At 45.3% G+C, this 22,395-nt stretch overlaps 1 protein-coding gene across 1 annotated transcript in view; it reads right to left on the reverse strand.

Annotated features, from left to right (window-relative positions):
* LOC108788133 (Golgi pH regulator) overlaps window positions 1–22,395 on the reverse strand; it is a 30,021-nt gene that overhangs the window by 412 nt on the left and 7,214 nt on the right. Inside the window, exons 6-13 of the mRNA XM_018557859.1 lie at window positions 21,923–22,043; window positions 18,260–18,340; window positions 13,563–13,672; window positions 12,332–12,420; window positions 9,706–9,798; window positions 7,667–7,762; window positions 5,821–5,910; window positions 2,528–2,593 (exon numbers count right to left, since the gene is read on the reverse strand). Coding sequence (XP_018413361.1) covers window positions 2,528–2,593; window positions 5,821–5,910; window positions 7,667–7,762; window positions 9,706–9,798; window positions 12,332–12,420; window positions 13,563–13,672; window positions 18,260–18,340; window positions 21,923–22,043 — 746 coding nt within the window. The remainder of the gene's footprint in view (window positions 1–2,527; window positions 2,594–5,820; window positions 5,911–7,666; window positions 7,763–9,705; window positions 9,799–12,331; window positions 12,421–13,562; window positions 13,673–18,259; window positions 18,341–21,922; window positions 22,044–22,395) is intronic.

Consider the following 22,395-nt stretch of genomic DNA (forward strand, 5'->3'; position numbering starts at 1 on the left):
TCTCTGGATCATTCAATTCAACACGTAGTTCAGTTCTTTGAATGGCACTTGGTGGGGCTTAGCCATGAAGTCAGGGAAAAAAATCAGGCCTTTGTAGAATTGTAGAATTAAACCAGAAGCACACAAAAGAAGGTTTTCTGCATAGTGAAGGTAATCGCGTCATCTCGTGATATCTCCCTCAGGTTGGACATCACATTTTAAAACTGGACTGCGTGTTCAATTTAATTATCTAGAGAACGACCCTTTAGTTTGCCGCTATGGAAAAAGTTAAAGGAGAAGTATTGGGAGAGGAAAACGTACTCTTTCCAATACTTAAGCCAGCATATGACACTGCAGCTGTTACATGGCGGCTCTATAGATTGAGGACTGAGCGATCACAAACTGCTGATCGCTCAACCCGCCATCTTCTGCATACAATGAGCAGTGAATCTCAGTCAGTGCTCCCTGCGGGGATTCCCCCCCCCCCCCTCGTCTCTCTCCGTTCCTCCAGGGCTTACTAGAGGGATGGACAGGGGAGGGGGCGGGCACAACTGGCTCTGGCTCTGGCTCTAGAGAGGCAGGCCCAGCTGTCAATCAGGCAGCAGGGTGGATCCCAACAATTTCGTCAGAATCTTTCCCGGCTACAGCACGGCTTTGGACTGTCAGCAAATAGTGGGCAGTAGCCCACTATATGCTGAGTTTGGGTCACAGGAGTACATTAGTAAATATACTGTGGGCTTTAGTTCTCTTTTAAGAAAAGCTAGGTTGCATCTTTGAAGATTCAGAAGTCTAAGTCATGTGCTTTGCTCAGTTCAATTGGGGTTTTGCATACCCATGTAAGTCTATAAGAATGCAGTAAGGCAAAGTAAGCTTGAAACATGTCAGTTGTAGGTCAGAAGGAGCTCAACTGCAAGTCAAATGCAGATGAAAAGGAGGTCAAACGTTCACAATTAGGATAGAAGCATATGCACCTGTCAATTAATTCTGAATGATCTCAGAAGAGTCTCAAACTGATGTGACACTAATGTCATCAACACAAGCCCAAAGCCATCAGCGCAGGTCCAAAACATTATTCCCCATGCCTCTTTGGAAGAGACCAAATCTTTGGCCCTGGATCATATGACCAGCACCAGAGGGGAAAACGGCAAGCAATAAAGTAAAAGTTCAGCCATATTATTTGTTCTTCGTTTTGGATGGAGTGGAGAAGGGTTAGAGCCCTTATCAGGTTTCCAATGCTATCCGGGGCTCCATTAGAGAGCAGGAGCCAGAACTGTATCACCTTATTCTTCAACCCCTAAGAAACAATTAACTCCTGCAGTGCAGGAGAGGTTGGGGCTACTGCAAGGGTTCATGACTGAGAAGATATGGGAAAGAGAAAATGGAAGGACTACTGATATAATTCACAGACAGTACAAAAGCAATGTCACTGAATAAGGTCAGCGTGGACACTACATCATACAGTACAGATATCTGATTCTGCACCAAGATGGATTAAAGGGGACAAGATGGCTTTGCTTTTGTAGTCTGTAGCAGGCATTCCAGATCTCAGAGTACATTGTGCTGATCCATTGGGACAGGAGACTCACAATCAAAGTCAATCATTAATAGGAACTGTGCTGATTACCAAGGCAAAGTACAGCACATATCTGCGGAGCAGGGAGCTAGAATATTATCACAAGACACAGCAGTATGGAACAACACAAGAGCATCATAAGGCAGAAGTCCTTGTGACACAACACAGCAAAAGTGTAAAAATGCACCCACATGAAAACAAATAAAAACAATGTGCAATTATTAACTTTTTGCACTGAAACCTGCAAAGCATTGCAACCACAGTCAGTGCATCATGGGTGCAATGCACAGGCTCTTGCATTGTTACCCCCCAGCCCCTCGGTATGGACTTTCTGTTATTAGGCTGGACAAAGTATACAATGGAGTACAAGTGTATCCCTCTGCCTCAATGGTAGATGGGACTTGTATTTAGATTCCTGTAAAGAGATGACGCAAGTGTGCAAACAGAACCATGCAGAGATACTCTAAATTCAAACAGCGCATCTCTGCCAGGATAAGCACACTGCTATTCGCGTTAGTAAGGGTAAAGGGGTTTGAGGGTTGGGGAATGCGACCAAGGTTCATGTTATACCCAGAGTATGGGGGTAACATGAAACATGGTAGACATGCCTTTAACACATCTAGTACACATCCACCCTACCACTAGAGGGCTCCTTCCTATGCCCCGGACAGTCTGTTCGTTGTGCCTTGCTTACCTAAGATCATAATATTAAGCACAAAAGAAGCAAATTGCTGCATTACCCTGGAAATAAATGTTATGTCTTTATCAGTCACAAGATAACACCAGGATCCTGATTGGGTCAGCTAGATCAATTCACACATATGTACCGTATACTATGTTTTATATATATATATATATGTCACACTGAGAAGCATGTGTTAACACACATCAGACAAGCAATAATCTGGACAGGCAACTTATAGCGTCCATTTAAACATTCATGGCCAACAGATGGCACACACACAGAACACTTACCATAATCTGAGCCAGAAGCAGGACGATCACATTGGAGGACTTACTGCTAGAGATGGCGTAGAAGAACTGCAAAGAAAACCAAAACTGCTGTGAGTCTTATGTGGCGTCTTATGTGTAGGTCTCTGTACAGGGGGAATGTGGAGAGCTGGCATCTTCTGGGGAACGAACAGGCAGCTCTGAAGCCAGGGACCACCATTCCCCATTTGCAATATATTTCCTGAGCCTGTTCCATTGTTATTCCAAAGGACCATTTAAAGTGTACAGGTGAGCATATGAATATGAAGCCCGCCATTGATGACCTGTTTGTACATACTCTGAGAATGACATGCCAAGGCACATTTCACTAAAAGAGTCACTGGTCTGAAATAAGCATGTGAGACAGGGGTTCAGATTTGGTAGAAGTCACTGGCTGCATGATTGCTCCAGTCAGTGTCTCACTAATTAAAGAAGAACTCTTGGGCAAAAATGCTTAACCCATGCAGTGGGGCTACCCCCGCACTACAAGGGTTAAGTGATCTTTTTTGTCTAGAAAAATAAAAAAGGTATTCTTGGAGTCGGCTTGCTCTTAGGGCCGGTGCACACCTATGCGACACCCCAACGCGCGGCAATGATGCACGATTGCCCGCGCATTGACGCGCGGTCAGGAGTCATATAGGTGTGCACCGATTGCACTGTGGGTGCCATTATTTTCCAATGGCACCCCAGTCGCACCGGGCAGATCGCGCGGTTTCCCGCAGCAATTCCGCCCGTGCTTCTGAACACAATCGCGGCTAAAACATCTGCGCGTCGCGTATCGCAGAAAAAACGTACAAGTAAAATAATGGCACCCACAGCGCGATCGGTGCACACCTAGACGACTTCTGACTGTGCTCTGGAGTGTCGCATAAGTGTGCACCGGTCCTAAGACCGGACCCTTGCACCTCGCTCCCCCTCCACTGCAGCGGTCTAAGGTCCGTGAGTCATTACGTTCTATACACAGTGTCAGGACGCCGGGGGACATGCAGCGCTGCACCAGGAGAGGCGACAGGCTGGAGGGATTCCGGTCACAGCTGGGAGGATCCAATTCAGGTGACTATAACTTTATTATTTTTGTCCCTAGATGAAAACGAGCATTATCCCTTACAGTGTGGGGATAAGTGGGGGAGTTCTTCTTTAATATTTACAGGCAGGGTAATAAAATTCCATCTTGAACACACAATCAGCTGTGAAAAACGTCAGCTCTGGCGCACCGCCTATCACAAGCCATAAAAGATAACGCTGGATCCCAAAACGGTGGCCTTGATCGGTCTTTTCCAATGCTGAAGACTGATAAAGATGATGACGTTCACAGGTCCTCATAAACTTTGAAGTGTAACCGGCACTCACCTAGAGTGGGGACCGGAATGTGATTATATTATAATAATACAGAGCACCTCTCTCATTTCCTCTATATATAGATTGTTACGATGAGTTGTTAGAATCTGGAATAGATTTCCACGGGAGTTAGTTCTAGCCAAGAAAACCCCCCAAAAAACCGGATGTGTTTTTAAAAAGGCACAAAATATAGCCGACTATTACAGCAGAACGTCTGGGAAACATCTTCTTAACCCTTGTTGTAGGGCTACCCCGGCACTGCAAGGGTTAAGTGCTTGTTTTGGTCTAGGGAGGAAAATAACAAATGTATACTCACTGCGATCCACGGAGCCGGCTTTCTCTTAGACCGATCCCTTTCGCCTCGCTCCCCCTCTGCTGCAGCGGTCTAAGGTCCCCGAGTCATCGCATTGTATACGCAGTGTATAGAAGGAGGAGACAGGCAGAAGGGACTGGTCTAAAAGCAAGCCATCTTCAGAGGTTCGGGTGAGTATAGCTTTGTTATTGTCACCCGTACACCAATATGGGCACTTAACCCTTGCAGTGCGGGGGTAGCCCCAATGCAAGGTGAAGACATTTTTTCTGCGGAGTTGTGCTTTAAGACTGTTAATTAATCACACACAGAGATTGTTGATCCAGGGAATATCCGATCACCTTAGGCCTTGTTCACACCAAGCGCGGAGCAGGTCAGTTGCAGACCGGATCAAAACTGCGTCCAATGTATTCCAATTGTACTTTTTTGCTCCAGTTCACTTCGCAGCGTGCAGTTCCAGAGCAGGTGAAAAAACTGCAGCAGGCCCTATTTTACCTGCTCTGGATCTGATAACGCATCAAAAATGCATGCAGATGCCTGGAACGCACTGAAAGCCCATTTTACACTTTAAAAGAAAAAAAATTGCGCGTCAAAAACGCATCTAAAAGACTAGCGTGCGTGTGCAGAAACCTGACCGGATCTGCTCTGCATTTGGTGTGAACAAGGCCTTAGGGTCACCATACATGTTCCAATCTAACTGGACAATCTACTTTGGATTCACCAAAACTATGTCATACAAGGACCTACCTGATCTATCCAATCAATCAGGCAAGCCTTTGATCTACACAGTTGTTGGTAGATCTAAAGGCCATTGTACAATCAGATTGTAATGTGTGCGATAAGCTTTTGGCGCAAATTGGGCCATGCTTTATAAGGTTTTATTTGTATTCCTCTGGATCAGCTCCGGGTTTAGGATTCGGAGGATGCAGGTTCTCGATTATTTTATTCTTCAGTTTTAACTCGATGGACATGTATCTTTTTTAAGTCTATGTAACCCTACTCCCTTCCAAAACCCAAATAGGATTTGATGGGGATGATCCTTTAAATTGTTTTCATTCAAAAAAAATTAAAGTGAGTCTGTACTTGCAGGAGAAAGAGCCTCTCTCCCCCTCCCCCGATACATTTCCCTTGCTCCCACATGGCCGTTCCCCCCACCAGAGCACAGAGACATATCCCCCAACCACATACCTCCAACATGGGTATGGTGGGCCATGTGAATTTTGCAGCATTCGTCCACTGTGCAATGTTGGAGAAGAAGTAGCCAATTGCAAGGCCTCATTGCTGTCACATGGGAGAGGGGGCAGAGCCTTAGACCAGTGTAAGCCCTGAACAATGAGGCGTGGAAAGTACATGAGTTGTATTCATTTGGCTTTAGCTGATTAGGGAATGCAAAGGTACGTATCAGTGTTTAGGGGGGCTGGGATTGCGGGCTAGCAAGTGAGCCTGTTAGTTTGCCCAAAATGGTAAAGTAACAAGTTCACAAAAGAAGAAAATATCATCATACAGCCACACCACCTCCAAAATGTAGAGGTCAACCTGCCTTTACATGGCTATGGATCCCTTCAGTGACCCCCAATATCCTCATATTTCCGGAGGTGCATTATGGGAGTCATGCAGCCTGTTGCGGTACCTTGGTGAGTGTGATCAGCAGTCCTCGGATTGAGGTGACAATGATGATTCCCACCAGAATGAAGGAGATGTGCTGAGACCAGAACTTCACCTGAGCAAGACAAGAACAACAAAATCAGAGATAAGGTATATATTTAATTCATGTATATAGCACCTAAGCATATGACACAGCTGGTTAGATGGGGGGACAATCTCCTTCCTGTAGGCCACAGGCTGCTTTCTGTGGAATTGGTCTAGGAAGGAAGAAGAGTCATCCCCGGTCCTTTTGATATATGGGGAAAGTAGAGAGGTACCGTGTTTCCTCGAAAATAAGACAGTGTCTTATTTATTTTTTTTGCACAAAATAAGACACTAGGTCTTATTTTCGGGGGATGTCTTACCTGGCTGCAGCTGTGCTCTGAGGAACCCGGGGTTTGTCCTATCAGTATTACTATCCAATAGTATTGCAGTGGTGTTTATATAGGGCGTCTGGTTTCTGGGCTGGCAGCTTCTATACATCAATGGACTCCCATAGTGTCTTTGGGCTATAGTGCAAAAGAATAGATCCAAGATTGAAGCACTACATGAGAAATTGACTGTCCAGATACCATTTTATTCCAATGTAAGGTGAGGAAGAAGATGAGATAGGAAAGCCAACACATTTCAAGGGCCCAAACTCACCTCCTTCAGCAGGGCTACGAAAACACAACAAAGGAATACATCAATGAAAAGAATGTGTATAGTTTCACATTGGACATGCATACAATAACATTTGATACAGAAGTGACAATTGCTATGTTAAAGGAGAACTATGGGGTCAGGGCTTTTCCCCATAGTTCTCCTAAGGGTAACTGGAGGACACAAACTAGCGTCCTCCCGTCACCCAAAGCTCAGTATTCCGCGAGCTACAGCTCGCGGTATACTGAGACACCGCAGCAGAAACGGATCCCGACAATTATGTCCTGATCCGCCCAGCTGCGTGAGTGACAGCTGGTTCTGCCTATCTAGAGGCAGAGCCAGCTGTACCCGCCCCCTCCCCCGTCCGTTCAGCCAGTCAGCGCTGGCGGAGCAGGGAGGGGGGAATCCAGCCCCTCACCTGTCACAGCTCTCTGCAGTAACAGGATTGAGAAGTGAGTGAACGCCGGTATGTGTTCGCTCACCTCCCGATCTACTACTGAGCCGACCTGTGACAGTCTCATTGTCCCAGGTTGGCTAGAACTATGAGGTGAGTGAAAATCACTCACCTCATAGTTCTCCTTTAAAAAACTATTATCAGTACTGCAATGTTTATCCCCCTGAAATGCGTTGGATTCATTTGATCTTTTACCTGACCTTACATTGGAATAAAATTGTATGTGGACTATTAATTTGTGGTGTGGTGCTTCAATCTTAAAACCAATCTATGCTATAGGCCAGGGGCGCCCACTATTTTTCATCTGGAGATCTACTTTTCAAATGACGAGCTCATTGAGATCTACCAACGAAAAAACACCTGCATTCAGGGGCGGGAGGGGGCGTAGGCTGCGCAGGCAGGCCCCTCGCCCACAGTGCGATCGCCTGCATTAGTGCCTGTGTTCCAGTCCAGTGCGAAAAGCGGCGGGAGGAGAGGACATGGCGATCTACCAGTGATCGCTACGCGATCACTGGTAGATCGCGATCGACCTTGTGGGCACCCCTGCTATAGGCAGTGCCAGCAGTGACTTCCAACACTACTCATCTCATCCCCTCTCTATGCTCATGAACAAGATTGTTTCACAGAGTGGGATGTGCCTGATGGAACCGCCGGCCAATCCCTCTCTCTAAAGGGAGTGGGATCAAACATTCATGTCTGGCCACCCTTTTCGGTCTTTAGACAAAGATCATCTTACATCGAATTGTATGCCCAGGTAATTCACAGTGATCTCGATGCCTCTGGTCACGGGGTCGGTCTTTCCAACTCTGTCAAATACGATGTTGATTGTAGCCTGCAATTATATGAAGGAAAGACAGAATGTATGAGGAGCACTTCCGGGAAGGGCGTGTTGTAGGCGACCCACAGACATAGGACAAAGCTCACCAGATCTGTACAATCATTTTCATGAACAAGTGGGATGAGCATATGGAAGGTAAACACAGACTCTTTACAATGCATGCTATCAAGAGCGTTTATTACTTTGCCCTGAATGGTACAGGATCACTTCAAAGTAAACCTGTTGCTAAAATAAAATAAAAATAAATGGATAAAAAAGCCACCCTTGAACAGAAAAGCAATGATACTTACCAGTCCAGTCCTGACCCCAATTGCTGCTCTCTTGCAGAGCAATCTCCAGCTTCCAACACTTGCAGGTGTGCCTGATGCCCACATCCCCACTGCGTCCCCTGCAGAGCCGCACTGACGTAGCAGCTGGAAGGTGCAACCCCAGCGCGCAACGGGGAATTTGGGCAATTGACATTACTGGAAGTGTCGGAGGCTGAAGATTCTTATGCAAAGTTCTGCAAAAGATCAGAGTCACCGGGGTGGGGCTGGTACATATAGATTCTCTTTATTTATTTCTTTTTTAACTACACTTAGAAGAATTCCCATGAGCAATGCAAACCTAACGGCTAGTATAGTGATTCATTTAGAAGTACTTATCTTTTCTTATGTAAAGAATGAGGTCTATTTATAAATCTTTCTCCCAGCCATACGCTGGTGAAATGCCATGCACGTGGCATCCTTGCCACTAGATGGAGGAAATAGGAAATCCCTATGCTCCTTGGCTCCATTTAGTACCGGGAATGGCCACGTATGGCTGGGCGGAAGGTTTATAAGTAGCCCGCTGATTGTGATTCTGATGGAAACCCATTCTCTTTCTCTCCCATGCCATCAACCCAATTTGTAGGTGTTCCTGTTCGCTCAGACAGAGCTCTGTTAAGGTGCCCATACACTGTACGATTATCGTATGAGAATCGCAGGAAATCCCGCGATCGTACGATAATCGCAAAGTGTATGGAAGGTGTGCGACCGTTTCTACTGTACGGTCGCACGTCTTCCGTCAAACAAGCAGGCTTGAAAACCTGCCGAGAATCGTACCATATGATTAGTGGCCGGCATGTTCGACTACTGCTGAACGGGCCGGTGTGCGCACGAGCACACTCCCCGTTTGCAGTCATCGGAAGCCCGCCCCTCATTACAGTCATCGGAAGCCCGCCCCTCAGGGGGGCGGGCTTGCGATGATTGCAAGTACGATCTGCCTGTCCAAGATGGGCAGATCGTACGAGCTTTTAATTAGCTTACAACCAGCGCAAGACAGAAGTCTTGCGCTGGTTGTAAGGTGTATGGGCACCTTTACTCCCACCCCCTTTGCTGTGACCACGCATCTCAGGTAAACAGATGTTTCCGCAGCCTATACCCTGGCAGTCTAGCCTACACCCTCTCCCACTGCATGCCTATGACAGCACTTATCCTGAGCAAGCGCCTTGTGCAGAGTCAAGTGCTGTCAATCCAAACTGAGTACCTATTCCTCTTTTTGAAAGCAGCATGGTCGAACGGCGGTGGGGGGATGGGGGAGCACTGTCAACCATATTAGCTCAGCAGCCAGACCACCTAGAAAAACGGGACAAAGTGCTACACGTACTTTGGACTCTGGGAGGCAAGAAGAACTACAGATAAGTTTGATGAGACTTCTTCAAGGCAAAAAAAATACATAAAAAAAATTTCTTGACAGAAACTTCAAGTTGCGTGAATTTTCTGGCAAGCTTTTCCAAACTAACGTGGGGCTCAAAACTCACAGATATATGGAGATTATTATCTTATGGATATCTTCAGTCATTCCAATGAATCTGTGGCAAAAAAATATTGCTAGGCTTAAATCGATATTCTGATTGGAAAAAGGAAGAACAAAGTTCAGAGAATGTTACACGCAGGGCAACACGGAATCCATCTTACCATAAATATCTTCCACACACAGTAAATGGAGAAGAAGTAGCCCAGGAAATTGAAGTATTTGCCTTGGAAGGTTTTGGAATATTCAATCCTCTCCTAGAAAAAGACGTGAATAGACACAGGTGAGCAAACCTCCAGAACATCCTCCAATCCAGAGCAGAGCTGGATATTTCGTGGGTTGGGACGACACCTTATATTTTTTAGACATTTATTTGGTTGTTAACATGTTCATAAAAGTAAAAAAAAAAAAAAACCGCTTGAAGACCAGGTGTTTAGACCCCCTTCCTGGCCAGGCCATTTTTCAGTATTCAGCGCTGCGATACTTTGACTGACATTTATTCCGTCATGCAACGCTGTACTGAAATTGATTTTATACCATTTTTTGGGGACAGATAGAGCTTTCTTTTGGTGGTATGTAATCACCACTGGGGGTTTTATTTTTTACTATATTCAGGAGAAATTACTGAAAACTTTGAAAAAAAAAAAGTTTTTTTTTACATTATGTTATAAAACAACTAATATTACCCAGTTTTTTGGTAAAATATAAAAGATCGGGTCACGTTGGGTAAATAGACACCAAACATGTCAAGCTTAAAAATTGTGCGCACTCGCGAAATTGCAAAAAAATAGCATACCCAAAATTGGCCATAGGTGACGCTTTAAAAGCTTTTACCGCTCATCAGTTTGCTGTTATCAGTAATTGATGGCCCTAAAATTATTGCTCTCACTGCGACGTTCGCGCCGATATGTAACATGTGCGGCGTAATGGGCGCAATGGTCGTTTCCGCAGGTATGCGCACCTGACGCATGTTTACATGCGTGTATGTAGGGGTGGGGACTTTAAAAAAATTGTTTTTTTAAATTCTTTTTTATGTGTAACTTAAAAAAAAGATTTTGGGGAAACTTTACATTGTTTTCCTTTTTTTTTTCTTCACTTAACTTTATTGCTATCACAGAGGGGGCTAAGAAACCCCCCTATGTGATAGAAAAATAAGTGATAGGTCCTCTTTATGGAGACATCAGGGGTCTCCAAGACCCCTAATGTCACCTAGGACCCCTCTGAAGAAGCTGATCTGCTTCATCAGCTTCTCTCCAGCATCTGAAGCTGGAGAGTGACACGAGAATGCGGAAGTGATGTAATATACACCAGTTCCGCATTCTGACAGCGGAGAGGGGACCGGAGGGAGCTCGTGAACCGACCTCCCTCTGATCCCGTTACAGAGGCACTGTGCTGGTCCCGGGCTCGCACCGGGCACAGCGGAGCCGGGGATCAGCGGGAGGGGGCGCACATACCGGGACCCCATACAAGCGATCCGCCGGCTCGATCGCTTGTATGTTGACAGGCATCGCTGCCGGTTTTTAAATTATGTGTCTTTCCCGCAGTGGGCGGGACTAACAGGACGTGTATACATGCCCAGTTACATCCAAGAAGCTCCCGACCGGCCGTGTATACACAACGGCCGGCCGGGAGGCAGTTAAAGGGCAAGTTTACTTTCATCACAAATAACCGGATTAGCCTCCTGAGCCCCATCCTCAACAAAAAGAAAACACACAGACCTCGGACAAATTGTCAGAATTTTTAACTGACCAGCCAGCCTAGATTCATACAGATAGTGTCTTGACCGGGATTTGAACCAGGGACCCTCAGTGCTGCAAGGCAGAAGTGCTAAGCCCTCACCATTGTGCTGTCCATTCTTCAGGGCTTTAATAAAGATTGGTAATACAATCCGGATGAAATAAAGAAAGCCTGAACCGAGGTGAACTTGCCCTAAGGTCAATGTAAAAAGCTGGCTGAATTCCTTTGAATCCATTGAGTTGTATGGAGAGAGAAGGAGTTCTGACATGAACAGAAGCTCATCAATGCAGGACCTAACAAGCACTTTCATGCTCCATATGAATGACTTGAATGTATGGCTAGGCACTTTTTTTCTTAGTTTTGGATACAATTGGGGAGGTTATTTACTGTAGTAGGTGGCCTTGTTAGAGAGATGTCCCCTCATTTCCTGCCCTGCTGACATCATTTTACCAGACAGGAAGTTAAGGGAAGTCTCCAACAGCAATACAGACAGACGTAGGTGAAGGATAGAACCCGTCAGATTTGTATTCCTGTCTGAATTCCTGAAGAGGCGAAGGGGAATATCCCCAAGAGCCCCAGATAGCAGTAAAACCTGAGAAGAGCACTAATCCTTCCCAACTTTATCCAAAACTAGAAACAATGTTTTTGGCTGAGCATACACTGTAAAAGTTTTGCTTAATGCATTCAAATGGATATAAGTTTTTCTAAGAAAACACATGTGCTTCTGAACACATGCAGTACAAATAAGCTATTACTTCCTGCCCATGGAGTTCACTTGTGACACCCTCTCACTGGGACAGGATGTGAGGTTCAATCTCCTCAATGGAGACACAGCGGCAAATATTTCAAAGATTCTAAACCCTTTTCACCTTTGCGTAACACTATTAGAAAAATGAGTACAGTCCCGGCTTTTCTTTATAAAATACAGCCAAGTGGCATGTTGTTAAAATGTAAATGGATTCCATTCAAGATGTCCCCAAAAAACACTACAGTCTTGTTGGATATACTTATATTGATAGTGGGATGGCATGTTTCTTAAAGGGTTCTTCTCACCTTAGTGGCGTGCAGGTCCACGGTCTCCAGAAAAAGCTGCCGGCTCAGTTCCTCCAGAGCGTCCACCTCCTGCTGGATCTGAGAGAGGTCTATGGCCGGAGTTAAGGAAGCAGCAACACAAAAGGACTTGGGAACTGTCTGATTTGCCCTCCAACAACCAACCACATCCAAACATTCATGTTCTAGCTACCACTTTTCAGTGCAAGTTCCATCCAGTAGCTGTTTAGGTCAGCTTAGACCCCTGGTGCCCAACCTACAGACCAGAGCTGCATGAAACAGGAAGGTACTTGTGTGGTCCTCAGACCCTAGCAGTCAGTTGTGGGGTCACTGATTTGTAAAGGGGTAATAGCAATCTTCTCTACTAGCTTCTTGTAATATATTCCCTGTCTATCACTGTCTTCTACAGCATGTCTACAGTCCCTAGGCATCATTTCCTCTAGTATGTCCACAGTCTACGACTATCGTTTCCTCTAATAAGTCCGCAATCTCTGACTATCATTTCCTCAAGGAAGTCTGCACTCTGTGACCACCATTTCCTCTAATATGTATGTGGTCTCTGACGATCAGTCCTTTAAAATGGACCCCCTTGAGAAAAATGAATTATTAACCCTTGCAATGTAGCAGGAGCCTCACTGCAGTGGTAGTTTTTTCTCTTTTGTTTTTAAACTAGGGATGGGTTTGAAGTTTGCATTAAAGGAGAACTATGAGGCTAGTGAAAATCAGCCTCACAGTTCTAGCCGACCTGTGACAATGAAACTGTCACAGGTCGGCTCAATAGATCGGGAAGTGAGCGAACACATAGCGTCGCTCGCTCACTTCTCGATCCTGTCCCTGCAGAGAGAGCTGACTGTTACTCACGGCTCCCTGCAGGGATTCCCCCCCTCCCCTGTCCTATCCTCCAGCGCTGACTGGCGGAACGGACGGGGAGGCTACAGCTTGCTCTGCCATTAGATAGGCAGAGCCAGCTGTCACTCACGCAGCTGGGTGGATCCAGACAGTAATGTTGGGATCCGTCCCGGCTGTGGTGTCTCAGTATACCGCGAGCTGTAGATCGCGGTATACTGAACTTTGGGTGACGGGAGGACGCTAGTTTGTGTCCTCCCGTTACCCTTAGGAGAACTATGGGGAAAAGCCTTAACCCCATAGTTCTCCTTTAATGCTGAAATATATTTGATGTCTGAGCCACCTCCCAGATATAACCAGCAGCCAGACTAGTGACATCTTAGGATACTTTCACTGCCAGGAGCTGAAGATGTGACACTCTTTATCATCCCCCAGATTCCACCAGGGCGGATGTGCTCCTCTCCTTTCTGGAACATATTCCTTCGCACCATCGCTATCCTGCAAAGACAGATACTGTTATCATACAAACCAAAACCCCTATTAAAGTGATCAGTATGTGCAATAGATTTGTCATTGTATAGTCAATGAAGTCCACTAAGTACTGTCTGCAGGTGAACTGGCCATAAACCCACCTTCCAGCATCATTTTACAAAACTGACATCTTTATCTATGCAAGCAAAAATATTAGCGCGCGTTCTCTATCTCCCAATCAGCTAAATAAATTATATGCGTGCCAAAACCAAAGGTATACAAAGTCTTACAGTTCATTTTTTTTAGAAAGCAGACACAGCTGAACTAGAAAAGCCTGTCCCCTGCCAGCATGTTGTAGGGTTGGTCCCTTGCACTCTGTGTGGAAGCAGTGGTCTCTCTGCAGGGGCCGGAATGGTGGCAATACAGTTAGAAACACTGAAGTGGGGACCTTGACACCCCAACAGACACAGGAAGCCAGCAAGTTACTCAGCATATCAGACTGCAATTACATTATGTGGCTACAAGTTTGTAGACAACTGATCATGACACCTATATAAGCTTGTTGGGCATCCCATTACAAAACCAATAAAATATTATTATTATTATTATTATTATTATTATACAGGGTTTATATAGCGCAAACAGTTTGTGCAACGCTTTACAATATAGGGAAGACATTACAATTTCAGTATAAGTCTAGACAAGATGGTAAGGAGGGCCCTGCCCCTGAGGGCTTACAATCTAAAAGGGAGGGGCAAGTGATACATGAGGAGGTAGCTGTGTGGGGATGAATTGTTTAAGAAAGTGATGGTTGAGTGGTTAGGTTGAGGTGGGAAAGGCTTTGCTGAAGAGATGAGTCTTTAGGGATCGCCTAAAGGCAGTCAGAGTGGGAGACAGACGGACCGGTTGGGGTAGAGAGTTCCATAGGATGGGAGGGACTCTAGTGAAGTCCTGGAGGCGAGCATGGGAGGAGTTGACAAGGGAGCTGGAGAGCAGGAGGTCTTTTGAAGAGCGGAGGAGACGGTTAGGGTGATACTTTGAGACCAGGTTTGAGATATATCCGGGGGCAGAGTTGTGAATGGCTTTGTAAGTGGTTGTTAATATTTAGAATTTTATCCTTTGGGCTATTGGAAGCCAATATCTCATCTGGAAAGGGGTTCCCAAAGGTGTGGCTGTGGGAATTTTGGCCCATTTAGCCAAAGGAACATTTGTGAGGTTAGGTATTGATGATGGATGAGAAGACCAGGCTCACAATCAGCATTTCAATTCATCCCAAAGGTGTTCAGTAAGGTTGAGGTCGGGGTTCTGTACAGGTCTATATTGTTCCTCCACACCAAACTCATCCAACCATGTCTTTATGGAGCTGGCTTTGTGCGCAGGGGACCTTCACCATGCTGCTGCCTCAAGGTTGCACAAGCACAACTACCTAACATGGCTTTGTATGCTGTAGTACTAACAGTACCCTTCACTGGAAACACCATTTGGGGGGAGTCCACATACTTTAGCCTATATAGTAGGTGAGCTGGTCAGGTGTCCCTAAATTTTAGGCCATGCAGTGTATAAATCATCCCTTTAGGGTGGACTGACCCTGTGGGAAACAGGAACAAACATGTCAAACTGATACAAAAAAACCCTATACAACAAATATTATATAACTGAGATTGCTGGAAAACTAAAATTAAATGTTTAATTTGAGTTAATGAATTCATCATGGAAAAGGGAAGCAGACACCAGTGCAATCCCATTATAAAGAAAACAAATGATAAGTGGATTATTAATAACAGCAGCTGCAGCTTGGTACATAACACATGACAGGTAAGATCGGGCACACAGCCAGCGCTGCTCACTTGATTCCATTGAAGTGGGACTCTAATTTATGAGAATAATATAAAAGGAGAAAATCCAGAAACAACATACACTATATTGCCAAAAGTATTGGGACACCTCCCAAATCATTGGGTTCAGGTGTTCTGTGAAATTTTCTTGCTACTAAATATTCCGCGGTCACCTGTTAGTGGTATTATAACAAAGTGGAAGCAACTGGGAACAACAGCAACTCAGCCACGAAGTGGTAGGCCGCGTAAATTGACAGAGCGCGGTCGGCGCATGCTGAAGCGCACAGTGCGCAGAAGTCGCCAACTGTCTGCAGAGTCAATAGCTACAGACCTCCACGGAACTTGACTGGCCTGTACAGAGTCCTTAACTCAACCCGATAGAACACCTTTGGAATGAATTAGAGCGGAGACTGCGAGCCCGGCCTTCTGATCCAACAGTACCTGATCTCACAAATGGTCCAACATCCCCATAGACACACTTCTAAACCTTGTGGACGCCTTCCCAGAAGAGTTAAAGCTGTTATAGCGGCAAAGGGCGGAGCCAACTCAATATGGAACCCTACGGACTAAGACTGGGATGCCATTAAAATTAATGTGAGTGTAAAGGCAGGCGTCCCAATACTTTTGGAAATATAGTGTTTCTCTTTGTGGGGAAAGAAAACTAATTATGATGTCCATACATGCATGGAGGATTTTATCAACTCATCTATCCTCCTCGGTATGCCATGGCTGCCATTGGCATGTGGGGAGGGAGGGGTGAACACAGGCATGGAACACTAACCAGTAACTCCCCAAGGTCCTAAAAACAGGGCGTACACAGACCACCAGTTATACTGGGTTCCTGCAGATTAGCTAATCATCAACCCTGACACAACTGTGAGTGCTGAATGTCAGGTGCTGAACCTTCCAGTCCAGGTTCTAGCATAGAGCATACAGTGAAGGGCAGCAGGCCGCTTATTTTACACCTCGTCCATTCAGAAAACATCTTGTATTCTTTTTAGGTGGTACAAGATGTTCTGTGATTGGATCCGGGGTTGTTTGTTATGTTCATCTGCCATCCAAAGAACGCCTTGCGATCTGTAAAAAGAGTAAAAGATGTTTTCTGAATGGACCAGCTGTCCTTCATTGTATGTACTAGAGCTGGGACTGTATGTTGTAATGGCTGGAAATCCCATCAGAGAGACATACAGAGAGACATATAGTGTTGGGAGGATGCATATCCTACTAGATATGCATCCTCCCAACACTCAAATCTCCTGCAGGGGTGACTGTATCCTACTAGATATGTATCCTCCCAGCCCTCAATCTTCTGCAGGGGTGATTGTATCCTACTAGATATGTATCCTCCCAGCCCTGTCTTCTGCAGGGGTGACTGTATCCTACTAGATATGTATCCTCCCAGCCCTCAGTCTTCTGCAGGGGTGGCGGCATCCTATTTGATATGAAACCTCTCAGCCCCCAATCCTCTGCAGGGGTGGTGGTATCCTACTACATATGAAACCTCTCAGCCCCCAATCCTCTGCAGGGGTGGTGGTATCCTACTAGATATGAAACCTCTCAGCCCCCAATCCTCTGCAGGGGTGGTGGTATCCTACTAGATATGAAACCTCTCAGCCCCCAATCCTCTGCAGGGGTGGTGACATCCTACTAGATTTGCATCCTCTCAGCCCTCAATCTCCTGTAGGGGTGGCGGCATCCTACTTGATCTGCATCCCTCCAGGCCCTCAATCTTCTGCAGGGGTGGCGGCGTCCTACTAGACATGTATCCTCCCAGCCCTCAACCTTCTACAGGGATGGCGGTATCCTACTAGAAATGCGTCCTCCCAACCCCCAATCTTCTGCAGGAGTGAACATTGTGCTCATCTGCACAGCTATGGAGCTGCAGGCTCTCTGTCTATCCCTCCCCCCGCCCCGCAGGGTTTGCTTCTGTTAAACTTTTCAAATAACGGTTTTAAAGGAAATTCCGAACAGTCAACATAACATTTTTTTAGGACTTTAATTGCCTTAAGATAAAGCTGTATACAATGTAACAGAACTGCAATAAAAGTAAAATGTATCAAGAAGGTGTGCAAATTCTTTGGATGTGAAGTCTTAAGTGTTTCTTATATAATGTTAGTCTGTAAATCCGGTGAGAACACTTATCTTTGTTAGATACAGAATGAGTAAGAAGGAGAAAGATAAGATATACGAACAGTAACCTTTGCTATGGAGATATCAGTATCTCAGACTTCAGTATCAAAGTTCCAACCCGACGAGTACAGAATGGAATGGAAAGACGATAGCAAATGGAAGAATATCACCAACACAGGACTTTACAAATGCAGAATAAAACTTCCTGCTGTTCTGACCACAAATTTGGAGTTATTATTCCAGTACTTACCTCAAAGTCATTTATCAGGTCACTTTTCCATTTTTTTTTTTGCATGATTGCCCTTCTGTTTTTAGTCCCACTCCAGGTTTTAGACCATATTTAGGGAGTAACATGAAGCATGGTGGCATCCATAACCTCCCAATTCCAAACTGTTCCATCCCCCCTCCCCTTCCAAAATTACATTTTCTGATTGCAGAGCCATATGTGTTATTCAGTGGGACCCCACTTCAAAGGTTAGGATTTGATTTGCCCAGAGTTCTGCTTTAACAGTTCCTTTCATTGGAAACACCTGAACCCAATAATCAGTACCTGGCTGCATGGCTAACATTAGTAATGAGTCTGCAGGATAAGGAATGGCCTGTATAAGGTACGGTGTGCTGCTGCCCTCTAGAGGACGTTTGGTATTACCTCTTCTTCTTGCTGACAATCATGTCCATGGTTTGTAGCAATCGTCTTTCTAGGGCCTGAATGTCGGCTTCTGTCACATTCCTCAAAAAAAAAAAAAACAGAACTATAGTAAATCTTTTAATTGTACCAATAAGTTTCTTTTCAGGTTTCACGTGTGTGTAAGCAGCTGCATTGATCTGGACTGATAAACATTTTTCACAATCACTCCTGGTGTGAGCACAGTGAGCACACAATATCCGCATTGTATTTCTGAGGATGTGATGCGGACACTGAAAAGTTTCCCAGCATGCAACAGAGACTCCTGGTTGGCTCTGAATTGTCACAGATTAAAATGTATGTAAAGACTAGGGATGCACCGATACCGATGCTAGTATTGGTATCTGTGCCGATACCGAGTATTTGGGCGAGTGCTCGTACTCACCAAATGCTCCGATACCTTCCCTTATAATGGAGACTTCCGGTTAGAGGAAGATTTCCAGTGCCGTAAGGGAACATGGAGCCGACTTCCTGGGCAATCAAGAAGCCGAACAGCCAACTCCTTGCTGATTGGCTGGGAAGCCAGCCTCCTGGCCAATCAGCATCGAGCCGGCTGAACAACTGGCTTGATGCTGATTGGCTGGAAAGTCAGCTTCCCAGCCAATCAGCATGGAGCCGACTTCCCGGACATTCAGGAAGCTGGAAGGCGGTTCATTATTTGCCACCCGGCTTCCTGATTGGCCGAGAAGCCGGCTGGGTGCTGATTGGCTGGATTCAAACCGGCCAAACAACAACACGGAGCCGGCTTCCCAGGCAATCAGGAAGCCAGACGTCATGTCATTACCTGCCGCCTGCCCGACTTCCTGATTGCCTGGGAAGCCGGCTCCATGCCAGCGGAAGCACCGGTATTTGGTATCAGCGAGTACCGAAAGCAAAATATCTGTACTCATACTCGATACTGAAAAATTGTTATCGGTGCTTTCCTAGTAAAGACAATAATTGTTAGCTTTGTATAGAGTAGGGAAGGGTTAGAACTCCCGCCAGGATATCTATAAGCTGTCTGTGCACCATTGGGAAAATCCCAAAGTGGGGGGAGTTCCCTGGAACATGTGTCCCCATTGGAAGATTTGCCCTCACTTCCTGTTCTAGGGACAACTTTACAATTTTGGATTCCCCCTCACTTTCTTTCTCAGTGACAATGACCAGTACAAACAGAGGGGTGAGGGGTTACCCATCTGTTGCAGTTTATCAATCCTGAAATGTGGTGGCTGCATTCGTTTTGTCAAGCTTTTTTTCCCCCCTATATTTTCACCTGGTGATCCTGCCAGTAACACATTTCCTGTGCTAGGGTGACAACGCTCACTTGCTGTACTGTGACAGTGAAGCATTGTCACCCTAGGACAGTGTGTTAGGAATACAGAACTCCCCTTCTCTTTATAAACACATAGGGGGAGGTGTCTTGTAGTCACTACATTAAATTACAAACAAAAATGTAATTGAGTTAACCTCTCACTCCTCCCCCACTAATGTATTCTGTGAGGAGCAGAACCTTCCACAATAAGCTGACCTTTTGCACTTCTAATCATCAGTTTATTCTGGTTACATAAAACATTTATACTTTTATTACACACATTTAACATTCTATTACATGTATTTTTATTGCTGCTCTTATGATCCCTGCAGCCTCTAGATCAGGGGTGGGCAAACTCCGGCCCCACAGCTGTGGTGCAACTACAAATCCCATAATGCGTCTGAGAGTCTGCAGTGCCTAATAGGATTTCTAGTTCCACCACAGCTGGAGGGCTGACGTTTGCCTACCCCTCCTTTGAACAGAGCAGTGAGTATATTTATTTTTCCTGTATTGCAACATTGTTTCTATATGCCAAAGGCAATATCAGTCCTGGTGTTCTATCGAAAGCCCCAACTCATTGAGATCTCCAACTACCTTACTTCTGGTGCTCAGAAAGACTGGAGCTCTGTACAGTTGCGGTGCGCATGCGCGCATTGCGTTTTCAGAATACTTGTCGAGTTCTCCACCTGCTGAATATTGTTAAAATGCAGCTGTACAGAAGCTCCGTCAGTCTTTTGTGTTTTGCAGTCTAACGCCGTCTGGTCGAAATCTCCAACTTGCAAGCACCAGGCAGTGAGGTAGTTGGAGATTTCGACGAGTTGGACCTTTCGATAGAACACCAGTCTATTATTTATTTATCTTGTGGATAATGAATCTATTTGCAAGTAATGATCGTGTTCTTGGGATTGACGGGACTATTCATAATAAATGAAAGCTCATTTCATCTGCAAGTGAGAGCAAATGCCAGATGATTTATGTTTATCTTATATTTATCTTAAGAACATTCAACCAGAGGAGGAATTGCACCAAGAACATTCAATTTGGCCCCATTCTCACAGCAGCTGGTTAGCTTGCACAGATCGAGTTTTGCTAGATGAATAAGCTATGTATATATTTATGAGTAGACCCCTAAGTGTGGTTTTCCTTCCTCTCTCTGTATATGAGGCACCTTGATAATAGCCCTGGCCAGATTAAGGCTTGACATGGATGTGTGCGGACACAGGCACCATAATGTCCAAGCACCCTGTCCCAGGAGAACAATAGCAGCAAGACAATAAGATATACACTGGCCATTCCATTGGACCCTCATAGACATTGGAGAAACCCCCAGATGAAGGCATCAATTAGCACCTGAAGGAGCCACATACTGTACATAGCAAATCACTAGTTACATTCCCATTGCAATTCTTCCCGGAATAATCCTGGAATAGGAGGGTGCTGAAGCAAAACATGACCTGGTCAACTGTCATCAACATAAAAGAGAATACACGTTGCCGGCACACCATGGATTCCTATTAGTGATGCACCAATACCAATACCGATACCCTACTTGTGAAAATCCCATGATACCAAAAAAACAATACCGGCGCTTTAATTTTTCCAATTGATTCGGCTGCCTTAGGTCCTGCGCTTGCTAGGGAACTTGTGGCAGCCTTGTTGGGAACCACGCGGTGCCTGCTCACAGCGCTTCCCCCGCCAGCACATCTCCATCTCCTGAGACCCTCCTAACGAGACATCAGGCAAGCCTGGAGCAGATCGTCAGCACACGAGTATGTAGCAAATTCATATACTATTATTCTGCATTGCTGTATAGTGTATTGCTGGGATTGTACTCCTCTATAGCTGATGGTATAATTCTGCATTGCTGTATAGTGTATTGCTGGGATTGTACTCCTCTATAGCTGATGGTATTATTCTGCTTTGCTGGAATTTGTAGTCCTCTATAGCCGGTGCCATTCTGCATTGCTGTACAATGTATTGCTGGGATTTATAGTCCCTCTGCAGCTTTGAGTCAGTGGCAGAATTACAAGTGTCGCAGCTGCGACTGGGCCCTGGCGTTCCATAACTGTCCTAAAATCTTTAGTCTTTATTGTTCTAAAAACCACTGTCACATGACACTAAAAAAAAAAGGTATCGGTAATTGGTATCAGCAAGTACTTAAGGAACAGTATCGGTACTCATACACTGTCTGGAAAAAATGGTATTAGGGCATCCCTAATCCTCATCATATTGTCTAAGTATTTATCAAAGCATTCACATGAGCTGAGCCCAATTAAACAATCACCGTGTAATGCTTACAAAGAATCATAAGCTTAGAACAGGGCTTAGCCACGTACCTTAAAAAGTAGGACATATAGGTGTAGGGACAATTCACAGCACCAAAACCAGACAGTAGGGCCATTAGTGTAACCCCAATGACACCCACCCTGCTGATCAGCTGCTCAATGGACAGGATTCCTGTGGGGAAGAGTCAGAATGTAAGTACAGCTCTCAAGCCCAATCCACAGCTGTAGTACAATGACCTGCAAATATACATTACTAAAGTGATACTGGAGACAGTCTTCCCTTCATAAAACGGTTACATCACAAAGTCAACCTGAACTCCAACAGTAAAGAATTGCTTTCTTGTAGGAAACATCTAGGAATATGAATTGTGCCTAAACATAACTTAACATGAATTCTACATTTTGCTTGGGATTTCTCCTAAAAATATAGCAGTGCTCTTCCTGTGCCTTGATTCTCATATCTGCAGGGGGAGATCATCTAAAGCACTCGTGCCTCTGCTGCTCTCAGAAGATTTGAAGTGAGA

The sequence above is a fragment of the Nanorana parkeri genome, unplaced genomic scaffold (assembly GCF_000935625.1).
Source record: "Nanorana parkeri isolate BGI_ZX_2015 unplaced genomic scaffold, ASM93562v1 scaffold306, whole genome shotgun sequence".
In the NCBI taxonomy this organism is placed as follows: Eukaryota; Metazoa; Chordata; class Amphibia; order Anura; family Dicroglossidae; genus Nanorana; species Nanorana parkeri.